Source organism: Telmatherina bonti (assembly GCF_933228915.1).
Source record: "Telmatherina bonti genome assembly, chromosome: 3".
Taxonomy (NCBI): Eukaryota; Metazoa; Chordata; class Actinopteri; order Atheriniformes; family Telmatherinidae; genus Telmatherina; species Telmatherina bonti.
This window is the reverse complement of record NC_136621.1, coordinates 29,079,625-29,101,254: the sequence shown is the minus strand read 5'-3', so window position 1 is coordinate 29,101,254 and position 21,630 is coordinate 29,079,625. Positions and strand designations below refer to the sequence as shown.

General features: G+C 37.3%; 1 protein-coding gene across 1 annotated transcript in view; it reads right to left on the bottom strand.

The window, feature by feature from the left end:
* inpp4b (inositol polyphosphate-4-phosphatase type II B) overlaps positions 1 to 21,630 on the bottom strand; it is a gene marked incomplete at both ends in the record, with an annotated part of 159,999 nt that overhangs the window by 2,655 nt on the left and 135,714 nt on the right. Inside the window, 10 exons of the mRNA XM_079238146.1 lie at positions 2,994 to 3,148; positions 6,606 to 6,718; positions 7,038 to 7,135; positions 7,441 to 7,581; positions 9,518 to 9,644; positions 10,227 to 10,350; positions 10,608 to 10,780; positions 12,875 to 13,013; positions 13,775 to 14,104; positions 20,549 to 20,732. Coding sequence (XP_079094272.1) covers positions 2,994 to 3,148; positions 6,606 to 6,718; positions 7,038 to 7,135; positions 7,441 to 7,581; positions 9,518 to 9,644; positions 10,227 to 10,350; positions 10,608 to 10,780; positions 12,875 to 13,013; positions 13,775 to 14,104; positions 20,549 to 20,732 — 1,584 coding nt within the window. The remainder of the gene's footprint in view (positions 1 to 2,993; positions 3,149 to 6,605; positions 6,719 to 7,037; positions 7,136 to 7,440; positions 7,582 to 9,517; positions 9,645 to 10,226; positions 10,351 to 10,607; positions 10,781 to 12,874; positions 13,014 to 13,774; positions 14,105 to 20,548; positions 20,733 to 21,630) is intronic.

Below are 21,630 nucleotides of genomic sequence, written 5' to 3'. Positions count from 1 at the left end.
ATAGAACTCTAATATGCTTTTCCAACCATAAACATCTAACCACAATCCTTCCTGAGTAACAAACAACGGTCACTCAAAGATGGAGTAGGAGGGAGACTTTACAGACTGCACACATAGCGGAGTGATTGTGGTAAAAGAGTGAGTTTCTTGAAGAGGGTTAAGCTGATCACAAGAAACAAAGAACCAATTAGGTTACAACCCTCTATTATATGACTGATAACAAAATGCATTAATTTGAATGAATTATATTAAAAAAATGATAAAGATTATTATTAAAATGGTTAAATAATCTTTTTTAAAATGTCCTGGTATTGTTTGGCTGGTAAAACATCCTCCCATTCATTCATTTTCCTGCTTATTCCAACACAGTGTTGCAGGGAAGCTACAGAGGGACAAACAACCACTCACGCCCTTTCCTAGGGAGAATTTATTGATCAACTAACCTAACCTAACATACGTGTCTTTGGGCTGTGGGAGGACCCCAGGAGAAATCATGTATACACAGGGAGAACATGCAAACTCCACACAGAAAGGCCTCTGCAGGCAAGGCTTGAACCAGTGACCTTGTTGTGAGGCAGCCGTCCTAATCACCACACCACCACTAATAAAATGTATGCCAGAAATATTTGTTTTTCACAATCTTTCCAATCCTGGCCATCAGGACCCACTTCCCTGCATGTGAATAGTTTATGCCCTGTACATGCAAAAACAATATTGTGTTTGCTGTTGTCCAAATCCAAACAGGTTTTGAGAACCGAAACCATCTTCTAGGTTGAAGAGTTCCATAGACTACTGTGTTTATGTGTGGACAGAAAAACTGGAGGATCTTTTTTTATATATATATAAAAAGTGTTTTGCCGATCCAATAAACCACTTTCAAATAAATGGACCTCACCATCATGTTTTTTAACAAAGATCTTTGCAAGCCTGAAAATGAACCAGCAGTTTCAGCCAAGTGCGTTGAAGCAGGGAAACTTCAGTGGGTGCTGCAGACCAGTAAAGTGAGCCAAAACATACCACTTTAACCCTGTTTGTAGTTTGAAGAAGAAAATCAAGTAATGATCACAACAGCAGTAGTCCGTCACAATATCTGACCTAACTTTTCTGTTTTTTATAGCATTGTTTAGCAAACCTATGATTGGAATACTCAATAGGTAATTTTCTTTATAGCTATACTGAATTAAAATGATTGTGTTGTTAATATTTCCAGACGGCAACAATTATTTTGTGCCTCTGGCTCTTGAATTTTTTTTCCCCACAAGTCAATACCACAGGCAACCCAACTGTACAGTACAAAGGCTCAAAGTTCAACCTTATCAGATAAAAGCAGATGCAGATGTTTACCCCACTGGCACATGCAGACATTAAAGGCAGCAGTGTCCCTGCAGCACTGACAGGAACATTCATGGCAGCCTTTGGATGTGTGAAGGATGATGGTGATGGTAGAGGGAGCACAACTCATGGTGATAAGCTGAGAGGAGAAGGTGTCAACAAAATAACCTTGATGTGTGCAACAGATGGTGTGGATGCAGGTTATTACTTTGATCACATTTGGAATACCGCATCTACTTATATTCCATATTTACGGTGGCCCTGAAGTGCAAACCACGACGACAAAACAAAAAACACAAACTACAAAACAAAAAAACGCAACAACAAATTAAGAAACAGCAACAAATTAAAAATGACAACAACAATTAAAAAATACACAATGACAAAAAAAAAAAACACGACAAATTTATTTAACACTACAAAAAATTCTACAATAACACAACAAATAAAGAAAAACCACAAAAAAAAAAAAAAAAAAATTATAAAACACAATGACAAATAAAAAACGACAACAAACTTAGTAAAAGCACAACTACATTAACATACCGGAAGAGGTAGGTACCAGCGGGCAACAAGAGAAATCGCTGATTGGGCGATGGAGCCAGAAGTTGTTGTACTTTTGTACCTTGTTAAGTTTGAAGTAGAAGAAAGGCTGAAGTAGTACTAAATTTGTTGTTAAATACTACAGAAGTACTAAATAATTCTGTAGTATTTAACACTATTCTCTAAATACTACTACACATTTTATGTAAAGTGTGTAATAATCAAAATATTCTTGGATAGCAACAGCTATGTTTGGGCTATGGGTTATGTTCATGTTTTGAAAACTGTGCTACATACACAACAACTTCCGGTTCAAAAGCCGTCTGGCTCCATCGTCCAATCAGCGATTTCTCTTGTTGCCCGCTGGTACCTACCTCTTCCGGTATGTTAATGTAGTTGTGCTTTTTCTAAGTTTGTTGTCGTTTTTTATTTGTCATTGTGTTTTATTATTTTCTTCATGTTTTTTTTTTTTTTGTTGTGGTTTTTAAAATGTTTTGGTAGCGCTAATTTAATTGATTGTGTTTTTTAATTTGTCATTGTGTATTTTTTAAAATTTTGTTGTCATTTTCAATTTGTTGCTGTTTTTTAATTTTGTGTTGCATTTTTTGTTTTGTAATTGTGGTTTGCACTTCAGGGCCACCGTACTATTATCTCTTGAGTTATAAAGAAAGATGATAATCTTGGTTTTATGAGCTGAGATTTTTTTTATTTTTTAATTTACCCAGAGGTCATTTACAAAATCCAACTCTGTGACAGCTTCCTGGTTACTATGAATATCCCACACATCATGTAACCTGTAAGCCTACTTTAGGAAAAGTTTTCCTTGTTTTGGAAAGTTGCCAGCATAAAATCTTTCAGAGGAAGAAACGTGAACAATCCTGAATAAAGAAGAATCAAAATCTGGCTTTTTTAAAATTGAAAATGTTCAACTTTCTGAGAATTGATTTTTGCAAAATTAGATTTTATCTAAGCAAATAAAACCAGAATCATCTTTTTTTTTTCTTTTTTTTAAAAAATTATTTGATGAATTGAAATGGATTTATGTGCAATATGTAAATTTGCTGGAACAACAACTTGCAGCCATTAAAGTTTGGAAACATCCGCCATTCCTGCCTCACCTTCGCATACAGTCCAGAGCGCGAACGAAGAAGTCCTTGCTGAGTTGGTGTTCATCTCGCAGGAGAGCACACTGCTCTAATGTGACAGACATGGAGGTTCGGTCTTTGGCACTTTTACAGCTGGTAAACCTGATGCCATTTAGCCTTCGGCAGATCTGGAGGGAGGTGGAGACAAAATGACATGTTTTCACTGAAGCAAACGGTTTAGTTTTAACCGCAGAAGAAAACTTTGCCTTTGTTTCACAGGCATTATGTTAGACTTATTTTACCCCAAAGTAAAATAACTTTAAAAATCATTAAAAGTTAATTCACACATTTTACAAGCAGTGCTTTAATATTAGAGTGGAAGGTACTGGATCTGTTCAGCTCTTATTAAACACAAAGTGATGTAACATAATGATGCTTGGTAAAAGCCACTTTTCACTGAACAGGATTACTTTCATTTTCTGTTGCGTAGGAAACATTGTTGATTGTTCTGCCTGTTCTACAGTTTTTAGATTTTGTACAAAACTGGTTTGAAAGATGTTATGAAATAATCTAAAAAAAAGATACAACAAACCTCATACATTATTCCTGCACAATTTTAACTGAATGTGTGTTTAAATGGTTTTAAATGTACAGAACTGTGTTTGTTACCATATAAATACTTACAAACGTAAACCATAAACAGCATGTCTTTTTTTGTTTTCCTGTTTTTTTCCAAACCATTTTTTTTCTTTTATTCTTTTTGTTTTGTTGTTTAAATGAGGCAATAAACCACACAAGATGCATGACATAAAGTTGGCAGGGTGCTTAAAATGTAAATGAAGCCAGAGAACAATGATTTGCAAATCTCCTAAAAACACTTTCGATTTCCAGTAGAATGTAAACAGCATATCCAATGTTGAAACTGAGACATTTTATGTTAAATATTAGCTTGTTTTGTATTTGACAGCAGAAGCACATTTAAAAAAAGTTGGAAGTGGGTGATGTTTATCACTGTATAGCATCCCCTCTTCTGTGAATGTCTGGGAAATAAATAGACCAGTTGCTGCAGTTTTTGGAGAGGAATTTTGTCCAATTTTTTTCTGTATGCATGACAATAGTTCTGAGCCTTTGCTACAGCTGTCTGTCAGGTTTAGAAAAGAATTTAAAAAAATACACTCTATCGCCCAGCCTCGGATGTCTTGTGTCTGAGTTGCATTTACCACATGCACACTACGTTACCATGTTCCTTTAATCTCGAATCACAAATCTAGTGTTTTCCAATGTATTTCAATGGGCATCCATGCTGAGAATGTCTGAGTGTATGGAGATGGATATATGCACTCTGGTTGGCTCATCTCATACCAGGGCAGATCTTAGCCAGAGACCCCTGCTTTTGGGAATGATTTAACTCGGGATGGATTGGAGAAGTAAAACTTAGTGGCAGGTATAGGAGGAGGAAAACAAAAAAACAACATGCAAAGGAAGGAAAGAAAGAAAGTAGCAGGATGAGGACAAAAACAAAATGACCTTTTTTTTTGTCCTCATCTAGGTCAAAATGAGCTTTTTTTTTTCTTTCTTTTTTACTCAAAGCCAGGCAACCCAGGCCAAAGCGAGCATCCCACTGGAAGCTAGCACTAGCTTGCCTGCTAGCTCCACAAATTAAGCTGCATCTTGGACCTGAGTAGCGTCGTAAATGACTTTGCTGGGCAAAAGGCCCACAAAATGAGCTTCTAATAAATAACTAGCTTCTCTTTGTTGTGAAATGGAATTAGTGGGACTTAAATGAAGGCAATATACTTGTAACCTTATACATGGAAAAAAGTGCACCTCCTGTCTATAATTCTTGTGTGGGTTTATTCTTAGTTTTTAAATAAATGTTCTATTCAGAAAACAAAAAGCATCTTAATCGTGTCCATTACATATAGTTCACCAGTATTCTTTGTCTTTCCCATTGATTTGCATAAATAACAAAACACAAATTTGTGAAAGTGCCTTGTGAGGCATTTAATAAAAGAAAACAGTAACCATTGATTAAGATGGTTGTGTAAGAACAAATCTTGGAAGGAAATTTCTCTTAGAAAAATAAGTTTGAAATCAAGTTCAACTGTTGACATGGAGCTTCAGCCACTGCCTGTGCAGCTGAAAGGCTGGTTTGCAGGATTATTGTGTAGCCAGTCACCTCTACATGGTAGTAAATAACAGTTCTCTCAAGTGGGGGTGCATGCATGCATTCAAGTGTATATGTGTGCAACTGTGTGCTTGTGTTTAGGCTGGGGATACCAAAAAAAAGAAAAACAAAAACAAAACACTTTGCCTTGGGGGCCTATCACTATGATGTCACACCTCTGACTGAAGGCAGGCCAGCTGAGCAGATCCTGGACTCTCCTCCTGTGAAGTCATTCTGTTGTGAGTGATGCACTATGTGGTTTAGTATTGTATTGCTAAAATGTATATGCCTTTCCCTGAAAGAGACCTGCTCCAAAACCTCTAATTACTGTCAATTGAATGGTTTATTTTCTTATTAGTTGACAGGAGAAGAAGATGGTGTCCATTTCAGAAGAATGTCACAATATGAACATTTTGCTTCAGACCAACTTAAAATGAATTTTTATCTGCAGAAGGTGATGCTTTTTCTGGAAGATGTTCACATACAGCTTCTTCTTTGTATGACAGAGCTTTAATCTGATCTGCATTTGTTAATTACACAGTGAACTGTGTTCACAAACAGTCATTTCTGCAAGTATTCTTGAGTCCATACAGTGGTTTCCACTTCTAGAGAATCACGCCTGTTTGTAATGCACTGTGCCCTGATGGACCAAAAATTCCTGGTATACAGTTTTGACCTTAAGTCTTATGCTCCTGTGCACAGAGATTCTTCCTGACTCTGAATCTTTTGATGATACTTCACACTGTAGATGGTGGGAATGTTAATATCTTCTAAATTATTTTCCAATTTTTAAATGAAGTTTCTTAGAGATTAGTAAACTTCCTGTTTGTTACATCTGAGATGCCTTTACACCCAGTGATGTTTATCCATTAGCGTAATGAGCCAATTACTTTTCCAGCCTTTTGTTGCTCCTGTTCTAATTTTCTTAGGATGTCATATGAGGTCAAATTTTCCCCGAAAAGATCAAACATCTCAGTTTCAGCATCTGGTATGTTGTTTATGTTCTACTCTAATGAAAAGTGGGTTTATGAGGTTTGCCTACTGAATAACCCAGCATCAAATGTAAAACACTGCTTACAAAATTGCTCAAACAGTTTGATGGGTGATGTCGCAGAGGAGGTATTCATATAGCAGCACGGTGCATTTGACTCACAGTGTGATGTTGATGAGAGAAATTACAGATACATGTGTTAAAAGGATGCTACGTTCATGTTTAACAGTTCTCAAACAGAAATTAAATACAATATGAAATATGGTGACTAGATAGTGTGCTCCTTCAAAGCCAATCAGTCACACTGACAGTTGCTTTTTTTGTTCAGTTCAGTGCCCCCATTATAGCCCACATAGAAAAATGAAACACTAAAATATATCCAGTGTAGCGAGATAAGACTCATATTTGACACGCAAGAGAGTTTGTAAAAGTAAAAAAGAAAGCTCCCTTGATGGGAACATAGTGTTAAAAGAAAAACATGACTCACGGTTCCAGCAATCCATAGTATTTCCACATTCTTTCTCTTCTTTGTGACTACATTTTGGCCCAGTGTTTCAAGTAATTCCTTTATGTCAGTCTGTGTCTGAAAACACGGTAGACCTGTTTGTAGAAAAAACAAAACCACACTGTCAGGAACAATTTCTGCTTCTTGTTTGTGGGTAAAAACAAGCTTTCTAACAGGAGTCTCTGCATCAATAAAACACGGTATTTATTTAACTATGGAAAAAAACAACAACAAAGTTTGCCAGTAATATTTATTTGCAACCACATTTTTTTTTTTTTTGCAACAAAGTCATTTGGTATGGAGCCCGCAAGCTCAAATATCTTTTTAAGATTTTGAAAAATAAAGATAATTTCAACTTGGTAACAGAAACAAGAAGAAAAGAAAGAAAAAACAAAACCAAAACTTCACACTTACATTCTAGTGGCACCTTTTCACTTAACAATTTATAATAGGCTTCTAACATCTCAAAGTTCTTCTGGTTTATTCTTTCTTGTAGAGAGATATCTCCAAACCTGTAAGGATGGCAGCAAAAATAATCAGTTACAAAAGTTATGTAACTTTATTACACTGTGGCAGCACTGTAGGCCGGTAAAGGCTGAATTCAGATTTTACTGACTGAGTATGACTGAATATGCTGTTTAAGGAATGAACATCTTCCATTAACACAAGAAGGCCAAGAATTGTTGAAATATATATAAATGTGGTCTCTTCAGGGGAAAAAGATGAAGAACTAAGTTGTGAACAACAAAAAAATTTATATTGACTCTGTCTTTAAGCGAGTGGAAATTCTTCGGTGACCAAAGAGTGCCTGGATTACCTCTCAGCTATAGTTTGTTGTTCATTGATGCCCACGTTAAACAGCACCGGGAAAACTCGCAGAGGCTTGCCCTCCTTGATCTCCTCAGGCAAAGTCTGGAAAAGCAGTTGTGGTAATGGCACTTCTACAGTGAAGTGGTGTCTAAATGCAAAGAGAGTGAAAAGCAATTAAAAAGATATTTAATACGCTTTGCAATTCAATATGACATTATTCCTTTAGGAAGTTGTGCAATATGGTCCTTAGAAAGCTTTGAAAAGATAAATTGCTGATATGCATGAGCGCATGTAGCAGTGTAAGCCTGCCTGACAGACTGATGTGGTAGTGGGAGGACTGTGCATCTTAACGCCTAGTACAAAGTTAGCTCAACAGTATTTCACAATATACTCTATAAAGTAACCAACTCAAATTAAAAGTGCTACAAATGATCCTTTTCTTTGCAGAGTGTTCAGACTGAATTTGTCTCAATGAATGTTATGAACTAAATAAAAGAAAAGTTTACAAAAGTGGAGTCAAGGACACTGAATAAAAAGTCAAAGCTTCTTTCATTCTGCCAGCTGTGCAGAGCAGCTGTGTAATATCAGATCTTTTCTTTGTCCAAACAACTCATACTTAAGTATTCTTAATTACAATTATTTGGCCTTTATTTATACGTTTTATACATTATAGTGTGTGCTAAAGCTGTAAAAATACTACTTACAAATATACAAATGCAGACATATATGTGTATATAATTCATGTAACTAAGTGCAGAAACGTGCAAGAAGAACAGCATTAATTCTGCAAGATTACAGAGTGTACACAACATAATGTGACTATTGTTCAGCTTATTCTTTGTTTGAAACCTCTTAATGCTTGTATTTGAGCTGCATTGTTGGACTGGCTTGCAAACGTAACAATGATTGACAGGTTTTCTGCTAGTGTTTCTTTGTAAGTAGCAGGTTTTAGGATTTATACAGGTTAGTATTTCGACATCTGATGAAATTCCACATATCGTAGCTTTGTCCCTTTTTATTGTTAATTCTTGTGAGGTTTGCATAGATTTATAAGTAAATGTGCAAACCCTCTTTATTTGCATAGACAGCACTTAACATTGTTTGGAAGGTCTCAGTAGGACTCATCCTGAGCATCGATAATATTCTACAATAAAAATATGTCATTATTAAAACACCACATTATGTACATAATCAACTTTTTGTTTACTAAAAGTTACCTTTAATTAGTTTGTTTAATAACTAACACATTTTAGTGACTTCAAAGTATTTTTTCTTTCCCTCTTTAGGTAAGGCAAGGCAAGCGCGTTTTGTATTGCACAATTCATGTACAAAACAAATCAAAGTGCTTTAGAATAAGTAATGTATTTGTGGAAAACAATTTCTGTACTATTTTTAGTGTAGACTTTCTTCCTCCAAGATGAAAATACACATCTTTCTTACATCCAATCACACTAAAAACATAATTTTATACACATTTAAAATATAAGTCATAGGAAATGATTTATCTAGCACATTATCCACATCTACACATCTTGCACTGGGAAACAGAAAATGGACTGTGGCTTGTCTGTTGTTTATTAATGCAATCAAGGCTCTTGTGCCCCCACATAATTTTGTCAGGGGAGCATTTCATTTGGTTACAAGGAGTCACTTAAAAACCATTTAGTTGTACAATGCAACCCAGATCCCTCTTAACATTTTCAGTTTTTTGGTCAATGGCTTAAGGTTGTCATTCCTTGCAGAGAGGGGATTTTGAAGTGGTAACATGTGGGAAGAAGAGGGGTACATACTGTCCATAACAACAAAGCTTTTGTCCCCCAGGAGTTTACATCTGGGTAAGTTGGAATGAGTATCAAATTCATGAGGAATGAATTTGATAAATTGGCATTTCCTTGTAATTAACAACAAACTAAACAATTATCTTCAAGGAGCCTTTTTACAGTTACATATTATGCAGTTTCAGTTAAATCTATATGCATAAAATGAAGAGAAACTCTCAAATCTCAGTGCAAAAAGATGCAATTTTGAATTCAAGATATGCCATCATAACACAAAGAGAGTGAATGGAGCAGGAGATGTCTCACCGTCGGCCACACACTAAAGGCTGCAGCTCATGAAGGTCGTCTGTTTTGGCCTCTATGATCCTGAACATGACTTTCTGCAGGTCTGAGATTCCAACCTCCATGTCCTCCAGCATCCCGACCTCTTCACCTTCAGCACGTAGACAAAACAAAATCAGCGTTGTTTTCATTCCTGCTCGTCACAAGTATTTGCATTTAGCCTAATCCCCAGACTGGTCCTGTCCAGAGTGTACCCCGCCTCTCACCTGTTAAAGGCTGGGATGGGCTCCAGTTTCTCCGCAACCCTGAATTGGACTAAGTGGTTTAGAAAATGGATGGACGGATAATCCCCTCATGTTAACTGCCAGAAAGCAGCAACTGCATAATGAGCTGTAGCACGCCACAATAAGTCTACTCATTTCTGACAAGGGCTTCCCCTTAACTCAGCCTCTGTTCTCTGCAATTACTTAATAAAAACTCATTGTCACTTTACCAGGCGAAGTTTTATGAAACCTCTGGAGCCACAATTGTTTCCAATAACAATATTTATGCACACCTGAACAGCACTGACACATCTCAACTACTGTACATGTTGTAACTTGTTACCGCCAAAACCCTTGTCATTCCATTCCCCTAAACCCAGCATCACCTCTAAGGTTGTCCCTGCTGGGAAGTAAATAAAAAATAAACTTATCAGTGGATGTTTTCAGATCACCAGTTGTGATTAACTCACTGTAAGTGCTGAGCAGGCTCTCAAACTGGGCCACCAGGCCAACTTGGTGAAGCTGCCTGAGGAAGTCTTTGTCCTGCATTCCTGCGTACAACCTCATGACGAAACCACAAGCCAAGGCTGCCAGCTGTTGAACCACAAAGATTTATGTGAAAATACTGCATTTAGTAAGTCCAAGGGGATTGAATGTGCAACTGATGTTTTAATCACAAAGCTAAACAGGACAGATTACAAACATGTCAAAACATTCACCACAACTGTTTTATGGACTAAAGCACTAGAAACAATGTTAATCTCTGTTTAATAAAGACAAATGCTGAACAGATCTCACATCTTGTAGAGGTCTTTTAAATACTTGTTTGTTAGATCAGTGCAGCCACCTACCGCCTGACTGAAGACTATGTCTCGCCTCTGCTGCAGGAGGAAGCCTTGAGGTATGCTGCAGGCTGCCTCCTGCAGGAGCACAAAAGTCATGGCTCTCTTTGCCTTCTCCACCACCTCCATCACACAGTCCTTTAACCTGGTCACTAGAGGACACAGCTGCTCCCTCCAATCACCTGTGGAGAAAGATGAATAGTGATGCTTATATATATTATATGTGCTTATGATATGACAATAATCTTCTTATTTCTTAGGTGAAACTGGTTAACAGTACCTGTAAGAAAGCACTGGTGAGAAACACATTGCCAAAGATGGTGAACAAGTAACAATATAAGTAATGAGGTTATATTCTCTCATCTCCAGCTTAATCAAACAGTAAAAACTGACCAGGCAGATATCTGCTGATGTGTTAGTTGTTTTGTGGCACTCCTGTATAATTGATAACACATACAGTACTTAACATGGAATATGTTTCCTGCTACTCCGAAACTGAGAAAGGTGGTTTCCATACAGTCTCAAGCTGCTTCAAACCACATGAACTGTTATAGCAACAAAAGCCATATTGGCATGACTGACACTTTTCCATATGAATATAAATATATAAAGTAAATAAATAATAACAGGAATCTATGGACTAATATAACAACATTTATTTAAGTGCTTGAAAAATAAACAAATAAATAAATGCCAGTAACATTTATTTGCAACCACTTTTTTTTTTTTTTTTTTTTTTTTGCAACAAAGCCATTTGGAATATTATATTTATTATATATGTATAACAAATGTATAACAAATTCTCTCTCTCTCTCTCTCTCTCTCTCTATATATATATATATATATATATATATATCTATATCTATATATATATATATATATATATATATATATATCTATATCTATATCTATATATATATATATATATATATATATATATATATATATATATATATATATATATATATATATATATATATATATGTGTGTGTGTGTGTGTGTGTGTGTGTGTGTGTGTGTATACATATTTATATATACATTAAACTGCACCAGTCTGATAATTAGCTATTCTAATAGTTGCAATCTTTATAGAGTGCTATGTACAGTAACCCATCAGGGGGCAGTGTTGGATAAGTATTGTCCAGGATGAGATTTCTAAGCATAGGCTCTGTTTGGCTTTCACGTATCTCAGGCAACAGGACCAAATCAGTGGTGGACAAACACATGTGCACAGTAGGATTCCCAGAATGTGCAGCATGGAGAATTCCTTGTCAGAGAAATCATGTCTTATCTCATCCAGCAAATACTCTCTCTGCATAGAAAAAGAGGGAAAAAGGGAAGAATCTGAATTCAAGCTGTCAGGTCCTCACCAACACACCTGTCCAAACATCCAAAACCCCACAATGTGTTGTCATCCGATGCCCAGGAATTGCTGGTGTCCAAAAGGAGATAAGGCCTCTGTCATTATTCCATCCATGTTTCTGTTTAGGTAAGCAGATGACCACATACTCTGGGGCTGTTCAGCATCTTATTAAAGGTGCTCTGGGGCTGAGCTTATCTTTCAGACTGAACATGGAATGGCTGGCCATGTAACTCACACTAACACGACACACACATATTGTAGTGTCGAAACACAAGGGCACTAAATGATTAAAAAAATGCACCAACACTTCCACAAACCTCTGAGTGTGACACAAACATACCAGGATGGATAAAGCCTCTCCTTGTAGCCTGGTCAGACTAATGGTGCTGCTCTGTGTGCCAGATGGCAGCTCTAGCAGCCTGGACCGTTTTCTAAACACGAGCTTTAGACGGGAGATGAAACTGGGCAGCTTGTGGTCAACAGTGAACAGCTCTGCATTTTAAAGACAGCTTTTGCATTTAGAAGTTGTTGAAGTTTATTACTTCTGATATATAATTCGTTTCCAAAGCAAGTGTGCAATTCTTTGGGCTGATTGAGCTACCTGGTCTTTTTACATTGAGAGGATGTTTTTTTGTGGAACCTATTTGGGGTTTATGACACTAATACAGACATGTCCATTTCTTGTTACATACAGGGGTAGCAAATTTAAGAAATGCATGTATGAATTACAGTCAAAATATTGTAACGTACATGAAAACCCAACTATATCAAATTATAATCACAACAGTGAGTAATCTTGCAGTCCTCTGACATGCAAATTTAAATTCTGACAAAACAAAATCTGGCTTTAAAACTGTAAAAAAAAAAAAAAAATTAAAAAAGAAGAAGCTAAGCAGAGTAAAAAGTCACTCACCAGGATTGTGTGAGGTGATGACATCAGCAAGCTGCTGCTCGGGAACTGGCTCCTGCTTACTGTTGTCTTCTTCTTGGAGTTTATCCACCATAGCAATCACACAGTTGAGGCATTTGGCCACATTAGCCCACACCCTGTCCTGAAAGAGGCAAACACACAACCAGCAGTCAGGCCACATCTGCATCCCTGATTTGATATGTCTTCTTTACTCACTCTCTGTTTGAGTTAGTAAGATGGAAAGAACCAAAAAATTAAATAACAAAGCTTAAAAGCTAAAAAGAAAAAAAAAAGCTAAAAGGTTTTTTTTTTCTGCACTGTAAAAACTGGCTTTATTTCAAAGAGATCAAAAGGAAATTGCAGAATGGATTACTCTCAAAGCATTTCTATTGTTTCTTGCTTGTTGTTTCGTTTGCCAAGCTCCAGCTGCTCACTGATGAATAGACACTTATTTCTGTGTGTGTGCATCATGTGTATTGGTTTTTGTTGCTTCAAAAGCATGTTTTGAACCTGTTATGAAGCTAAGGAATGTTTTGAGTGATAGTTCCACTCATTGGTGTGAAAAAAAGACGAACTCCTGCTGTTAGCGTGGCAGATTCCGTCTTCACATTCACAATCAATCATACACACTAACATGAAAAGAAGCAGGCTGGCTTAGCTTCAACGACAAGGATGCCATACAATAAACCTCTGCAGTTGGTTTGTTAGGATGAAATCTTTACTTATTTATTTATATATTTTAAAAAAATAAATCCCCTAAAATAAAAGACTGATGCATACCATGCAATCTCGTTTTCCAGGTAAATAAAATAATATGCTAAAACAAACTGGATCAGTAAAAGTGACACTATTTCATCATCAGAGACGACCAATAGCACGATAAATTAAATGCCAGAAATTTACCCATTCCTCTTCATCATACTCGTTATGGTGCGGTATGGAGTCTTGCTGTAGTGACACAGGCCCAGCTTCTCCTCCAGGCATGGTTTGCAACCCTTCCACATTATTACACATCACTGTGCTCTCACTTGCTGGTGTGACTGGACTGTGGCCTGGAAGTCCTTGGGCTGGACTCTGATTCTGGTCGCTACCCTGACTGATGTGGCCTTGATGATGGACCTGCGTCGGGGTTTGCTTCTGGCTTTTAGAAACGTACCCTGGCCGTGCTGCATGTAGTGCTAGCAAAGCGCTCTTGACCAATTCATCCTTAAGTGTGTGAACAAATAGTTCCGTCTGCAACAAAACAAGAGAGGTATAGATTTAAAAAGAGGCAGACAATGAAAGTCACTGTGCGATAATGTGCCAAATAAAAAGTGAGGGGCTGAAAAAGCAAAAGAGACAGAGCAAGCCGAGCAGACAGAGGTAGAGCCAGTTGAAGAAAACACAGGGAACAATTTACAGAGGAAAAGGAAAAGCAGCTGCTCTACCTTACTGCAGCTCCGCCAGAGAGGAGAAGAACAGCAACAAACAACAAACAATTCAATTACTCCTCCTCCTCCCGCCTGCCTCTCCAAGGAGCCCACCCCCTTTGATCTTAAATTCACCAGCTAGTGTAAGTTGATGACGATCCTGGTACTACGGAGCCTTACGCTTGCTGCCGCCACCGTGTAACAAAGTGATAAGGGCTCTCCAGAGTAATTGAGTTACCAGTGCAATAAGCAATTCTATCACCACAGAAAATGCAGCCAAACAAAACACATAAGGTGCTCTTTGCAAACAGACCTGGAAGGTCATTATATACACACATTTACCACGCAAACACGATTTTTCCTGCTTTGACCACTCTGACGCAGACCCAGCTTATGGAGACTGCATCACCCACGTAGCAGCAGATAACTGGTGAAAAATTCCTGACCCTTCTGTAGGTCTTATAATGAAGCAATTTCAAACTTTATTTGGTTTGTGCCATTTTTGAAGGCAGCAATGTATCGATATTTCCCTCCACACAGGGAGGCAAAATTACCTTTTAATGTTTGAGGAAAAGCGGTCATTCCCACTTTTCCAGTGGTGCCACTGCATGATTATTCCTTTAATATGAACCTAATGAAGCTTTACTGTTTTAGTTATTTACACTTGCTTTAACCTTCTCCGTCGCTTCATTTACCCATCCATGAGCTATCTATTGTTTCTGTCTTTGATTTTTATCATTTACGTTTTAATGACAAAATAAAAAAAACCCAAAAAACATTATTAGGAATTATTCTTTGCTTTTCTAATAAATTGTCTTATTTAATTTGTCTATCTACTGAGTGTTGGGTTCACATGTATTTCTAGATCTTTGGACTAATGTTTGATCAAAACTCAGTTTTATTTTAGAGTCATCTGGGAGACACTTTTATCCTAAGCAACTTACACGTGACAGGTGATCAATTACACATAGCAGTTAAGCTAAAACTGAGAGGAAGCTGGAAAGAACCACAGCATAGACAGGGAGAACATGCAAACTCCATATACAGGTATATCTCAGAAATTTAATATATTATGAAAAAGTTCAGTATTTTTGTCACTCATTTCAGAATGTGAAACCTATATATTTTGTAGATTCATTACACATATAGTGAAACATTTCAAACATCTATTTCTTGAGATTTTGATGATTGTGGCTTATAGGTAATGAAAAACCAAAATGCATGTCTCAGAAAATTAGAATATTGTTAAAACTTCAATCTTAGAAAATCATGGTGTCACACTGATATAATCAACCATTTAACTCAAAATACCTTTCTATAACAATGATCATAACACTGTTTTATGAGATTCTCTTCTTTCAGCTTAAAACACCAAAAGGTTCAGGAAAATCACAAGTGAGTCTCGAGCCATTTAATTTTTTTTATTACTACTTCATCCCATAATTTTGGTCTTTTAATTAAATTCATCAGATGCTTCTCTTTCTTTGATCAGCTTTAATAAATCAAACTCATTAATGCTTAAATACAAGACAGATATGATAAGAATCTATTGTAAGCATTATACCTGTTATGACTGAGCTACAACCAATTTTCATTATTAATAAAAAACACATTTATTGATTCATCTGGGCCTGGTTTAATTGTTCTGCCCTTGATTAGAAAAATGATGGTTTTCCATCAAAGTAAATGGATCATTTGAAAAGTATTTGAGCAGAAAAACAGAACATACTTCAAACGTCATTAGCATGCAACTCATAAGCTTTTTAATTGCCTTGCATGCACCATAATGATTTCTTTCACTGTAAGTCAGTGATGTGAGATCTATAAACTATAGATAAAACAACTTGTGTAATTGTCTGACAAACGACATTCCTGCCAGACTACTGCTGTGTTGTACAATAATAAGTGAAAAAAAATATTTCAAGAACAAAAATGCATAAAGTGACAGAAAAATTTGCCACATTTGATAGAGTGACCTAAAGCGTTTAGCAGCAGTTCAAAATGTAAATTCATTCAGATGGAACTCTGCTTATCTGACCTCAGTGCTAATTTGCAATCTATAAGACCATGTATTATTCACTTTCTGAAATGAGCGAACAACGTCCAACACTTAAAATCTTCTCAGACTTATTTTCATTTCTTGACCACAGGGTCAGAGGATTTGTTTGATTTAGATTTTCCTATTCCCATGCAACCCAGGATTTTCTGTGGAACTAAGATGATAACATTACATGAAAAGCATATTGATCAAGTGAAAACTCAGTGAAACACAGTCATGGGAAAAAGATCCTGCTATGCTTGGTTAGAAAAGAACCCAAATTGACAACATGTCAATGATGTGCTGCAGGATCCAAATGGATAAAAAATATTTACAGCTTCTGTTAAGCAAATCCTTCAAGCAGAAAAATTGCTCTTTTGTGTAATTTTTCAACACTCATTTTAAAAGATTTGAAATGCTCAATATCCCTTGAGGTAAACTGTGTTCGCTGTCTTTCCTTGGTGTGCACTAGCTGCTGATGTGATCTTTACTGAGTAGGAGTGCAAGTCTGAAATTGCCTCTCTGCACTACAGCTGTGAGAAAAAAAAAAGAATAAGTCTGATGTAAAAAAAGTGGCAAAACTGTAGGCTTCTATTCATCATGAATGGTTTTACCCTGAAGCATGAACAGATTTTTGTAGTTAAAAATAGAACTTTTTCACTGTTTCCAGTTTCACTTGGGAGATGGAGGGAGACTGACTGAATGAAGCTGGTCAGCTTTGGACAACACTAGGTTGCAGGGACACTTACTATCATGTTTATGACCCCTATACAGAGTAAAACTAAAAGTGATCACGCACAGAAAATAAAACTCAGTTCTTTTTCAAGGTAACTGTTAAACTGAGGACATATTACTTGTCCAAGGACACAGCTGGAGGGAGGGGAGAGGCGTTGCAATTGCCATTTCACTATGATTATCATCAGAAGGAAATTATTATTATCATCATCAACAGAATCATCACCATATAAAGAGAAGAAATTCACATCTGCCATGTCCAGAACTAATCAGAAAGTACCCAGGCAAATTGTTGGAGGAAGATACTGAATTAGGCCTGGAGACAGGTGGTTTGAACAATGAGGGGAAAAATCAAAAGTGAAACGTGGAAACAGAAAAAAAAAAATCTGATAAACACTTGATTTTTATTGGAGGGTTTCCATCTTTCCCAGTTTTTCTGAAAGTCTGACTTGATATAGTTTCTGAAAAAAACACTATCTATCTGGTTGAGCTCTTCTATCTCTTAAAGGGAGATGCTGAAGGGTTACAAGAGGTGATTGATTACATTATCTATTAGTTAGACGATCAATTTGTTTATTTTTTTCTTAGAAAACACAATGGAACTCAAAATACAGAAATTAAAATGCACATTTTTTTCCATTAATTTTACATTGCATCATTTCAATGCAGATAACGCAGAAAACAAACAAAAAGTATACAAAAAAACCAACAGCCAACATATCTTCCCTAAGAATCTTTGAATCCCATGCTTCTCCTAGGGTGTATTGTGTTTGTTGCTGTCTGCTACTATACCCCCAAACTCTACATACAGTATTTATCTAAATAAAACTCTTCTTTGGATGGTGATTGTTCTGTTTTCTGTAAATATGTTTCCATGTGACTTCAACAAACTGGGCTCTGTGTGATCTGGGGTTCAGTCCAGTTCTTGTGTCATTCAGCATATCTGAGCCTTTCTCTAATTTCCTTCCTTAAGAATGATTTCTTGACAGCTAGCCTACCATGGAAGCTGTTTCTGATGAGGCTTCAGTGAGCAGTAAATGGATCAATTGATGCATCAGATGTATGTCCCAGGTCCTCTGTCTTTACTGATGGTCAGAGACACAGTGAATTGAAAAATCTCACTGCTTGGGGAAAGAAACTGTTCAGCGTCTTGCTGGTTCTGCAGCTGACGCTACTGAACAGTTTTTCTGATGGCAAAAAGGAAAACAGATTGTCCCCCGGCTGATACAGTGATGCTTATAGACATCCAGCAGCATAGGAAGAGAGACATCAGTGGTTTTTCAGGCCATCTTTACACTTCTCTGCAGTTAGTGTTTCTCTTGTCTTTTACAGTTACCTAACAGGAGATGAGAAAGTCAGTGAAAATGCATTCAAATCTGCTCTTATAGAAAGTGGTCAGATGTTCTTTAAGTGGACCAGCCTTCCTGAGTCTGCGCAGAGGGGGGGGGTTGCTGCTGTGCCTTTTTAATGATGGCTGTGGTGTTGATGGTGGAGCATAGGTTATCTGCCATGTGAACCCCAAGGAATTTTATGTCGCTGTATCTTTCCACAGCTGTTGATGTTCCAAGGGTTTTACTGTGCGCTCACCAGATCTCAGGTCCACCAGCTTTGTTTTTCCACATGGAGCGGGAGATTATGGGAATTGGACCAAGATGTTTGCTGGTCCAGCTCCATCCTGTATGCAGACTCCTCAGTGCTCATAATGCACACTATCACAGTTGTGTCATCTGCATATTGAAAGATGTGGTTTGATGTGTGAGAGGCTGTGCCACATCTGTGTGTGTCAGATGTGAGCAGACAGAACAGCAGGGGACAGAGCGCACAACCCTCGACAGACCTTGTGTTCTCTGGCATTGATCTTGATGTTTTGTTTCCTACTCTGACTACTTGCTGTCACTGTGTCAAGAGACTGAGGACCCAGTTGCAGATGCCAGAGTGTTCATCCAGCAACCTCAGCTTCTTCACTAGACGAGATGGGATGATAATGTTAAAAGTTTAGCTAAAGTCTAGAAAAACTACTCTGGCATAGGTGTCCTTCCTTTTCCTGGTGAGAGGTGGAACGTGATGGAGACGGCATCATCAGAGAAGTGGTTAACGCTGTATGCAAACTGGAGACGGTCCAAATGAAGTTTCCTTTTGACAGATTACTTTGAGTAAAGTGCCAAATTGATTATTTGCCAAATTTTCTGTAAGATTAACATAATACTGGTTCATCCCTAGTGATGCATTAGGCACCTAGATAGAATGATCCGTGGATCAATCTTAATTAACTTAAAAAAAAAAAAATAAAAAAAAAAAAACCTAAACAAAAATTGCTCTAAAAATAGTCAGGAATAAAGACTGGACTAAAAAGCACTAAAAAAGCAGCCAATGTGAAAAGAAAAACTTTGATAGACCTTCAGAGAACTACTGCTCAAGACCTCTTTGCCAGCTAATATTTAAGCTAAGCTCAGCTAATCATCTAGCTGCATCTTTATATTCTTCTTATTTACCTCTTGATAAAATAAACAAAAAAAAACCACCAAACAAAACAACACAAATTATGCTTTTTCTCTTTAAGAAAATCTGAATAGACAAGTTTATGCACATGCGCGACTAGTCTCTACAAACTGATGCATGCATCTTTAAAAATATTTTGTACTGCTCATGATATGAGACTTTGAACTGAAAAGAAAGATGTCCTCTGATCAGACACATATGCACACTTCAATGTTTCTTCCACACAAACACAGCTTGAAATCTTAATCATAGTGCAGCCAAGCTTGTGCTGACCAGGCCAGGGGTTTACTTGGCCGACGTGTGTGTCTAATCAAGGATGAGAGGAAGTGGTGACAGAGCGAATGTACCAATTAAGCAGGCTGATTGGGCTCTATTCCACTGTGGCAGAAACAATCTCTCCCACAACAGATTGCAATCTGACAGCACCAGATGTAATTCATTAATTATACTGATAAAAACGCCTCAACTCCATAAACCTCCATGCTGCTACACACGTTTGTTAGTTTGGCGTTTTTATGATGAGTTATGGATTTTTCCCAGAGTTTGTCTGTTTAGTGAGCGGCAGTATCTGACTGTCTCAAAGCAACTAAAGGATTTAAAGTTATTTTGAGACACTCAAAATTTTTGGAGCTTTTGTTTGCAGCGAACAAACAACTGGGTAGAAATATGAGTAACTGGAAAGACTAAGTAAGTCTGATGTGAGTGTGTCTAGTATTTCAGTCAGTTTTTACCAGCATAACCACCTAAATAATCTCCAGATTTAACATACATCATTAAAACTATTCATTATGTGTTTGAAGGCAAAACCTTTGAATAAATAATGAAACATGGGATTAACAGTAGTCATGAACACATCTAAAGTTTAATCTAAAGGGCTCTCCTGTCAGCAGTATGACATGTCAGTGCTTTGAGCATTGCAGTGGCTTCAGGCGAAGAGAAATGGAGGGAAAGTCGAGAAGCAAGTGAAGACAGATGAAAGGTGTAGATGCTTCCCACCTTGTCGGAAAGGTTCTTGAGCGCATCCCTCAGTCCAGGGGAGGAGTGCCCATGGGCAGCCTGAAGAAGCTGGTCAGCTAAGCTTGTGATGAGGGGTTGGAGGAGATTCATGGTGCTGAGTACCTCCTGAGCTTTGGCTGTGTGCTCTGGGGAGTAGTAGATACACTGGTAGGCAGTGCTGAAGCTGTGGTGGAAAAGAGAGAAAAGGGAATAGAAAAGACAAACACACACACACACACACATCAATCCAGATGTGAAAGCTGGAACTGCAACAGCACAGGCATGAACTGGGAGCAGCATAACTGTCTGGAGAAGTAGCACAAATTTAATTTCAATTGACCAGAGTTTGGTTTTACCCTGAACAGCAGAGGAGATTCCCTCAAGACGACCAGCTGATACTTTCAGGGGTAGCTCTAAAAACAGTTCACTTCCAGGTTACTTTCTTTTTCCTGTAAACTTCATGATGTTTTTTTTTTTGACAAATATAGCATTAGGTTGTCAACATCATGAGATTATTAACTTATATAATTTAATTAATGAAATCTTCCAAACAGCACAAGTGATTGTGCTGTTTCATTCAGCACCATGGACAGCAGCGTTTCTGTGCTGTGGGGTTCCATATGGCGACGACTTGAAATGCTTCTTTTTGTAGTTAAAAAACTTTCCCTGTTTCTGATTATAAATGCTGCATAGTAGTAGAGTTTTTTTTTTTTTTTTTTTTTTAAATATTTTTACAGCAATCATATTTTTGGCGATATGTCTGTGCATGTGACTCTGAAAATAAGGCAGCCCCAAAAGCTCCAATGTGATTCCAGCCCTGGGTCTGACATACTTTTTGATTTGAGCCTCCTGTGTAGGAGAGTCATCTCTCGCAAAGAAATTTCAGTTAAACTCACGTGTGATTAACATAAGCTGCGACAGTTCCTAACCAGGGACAAGCATGTTCTCTGTTCACAGTTCATTCTCAGACCAAGGCTGCTGATGTTCAACAAATGGTGATGAGGAATAAAAACGTCAAAATGTTGTCATCTTTTGCAAATCCATGATTCATAATCCTCCCTCCAGATATCTAACACGTCAAC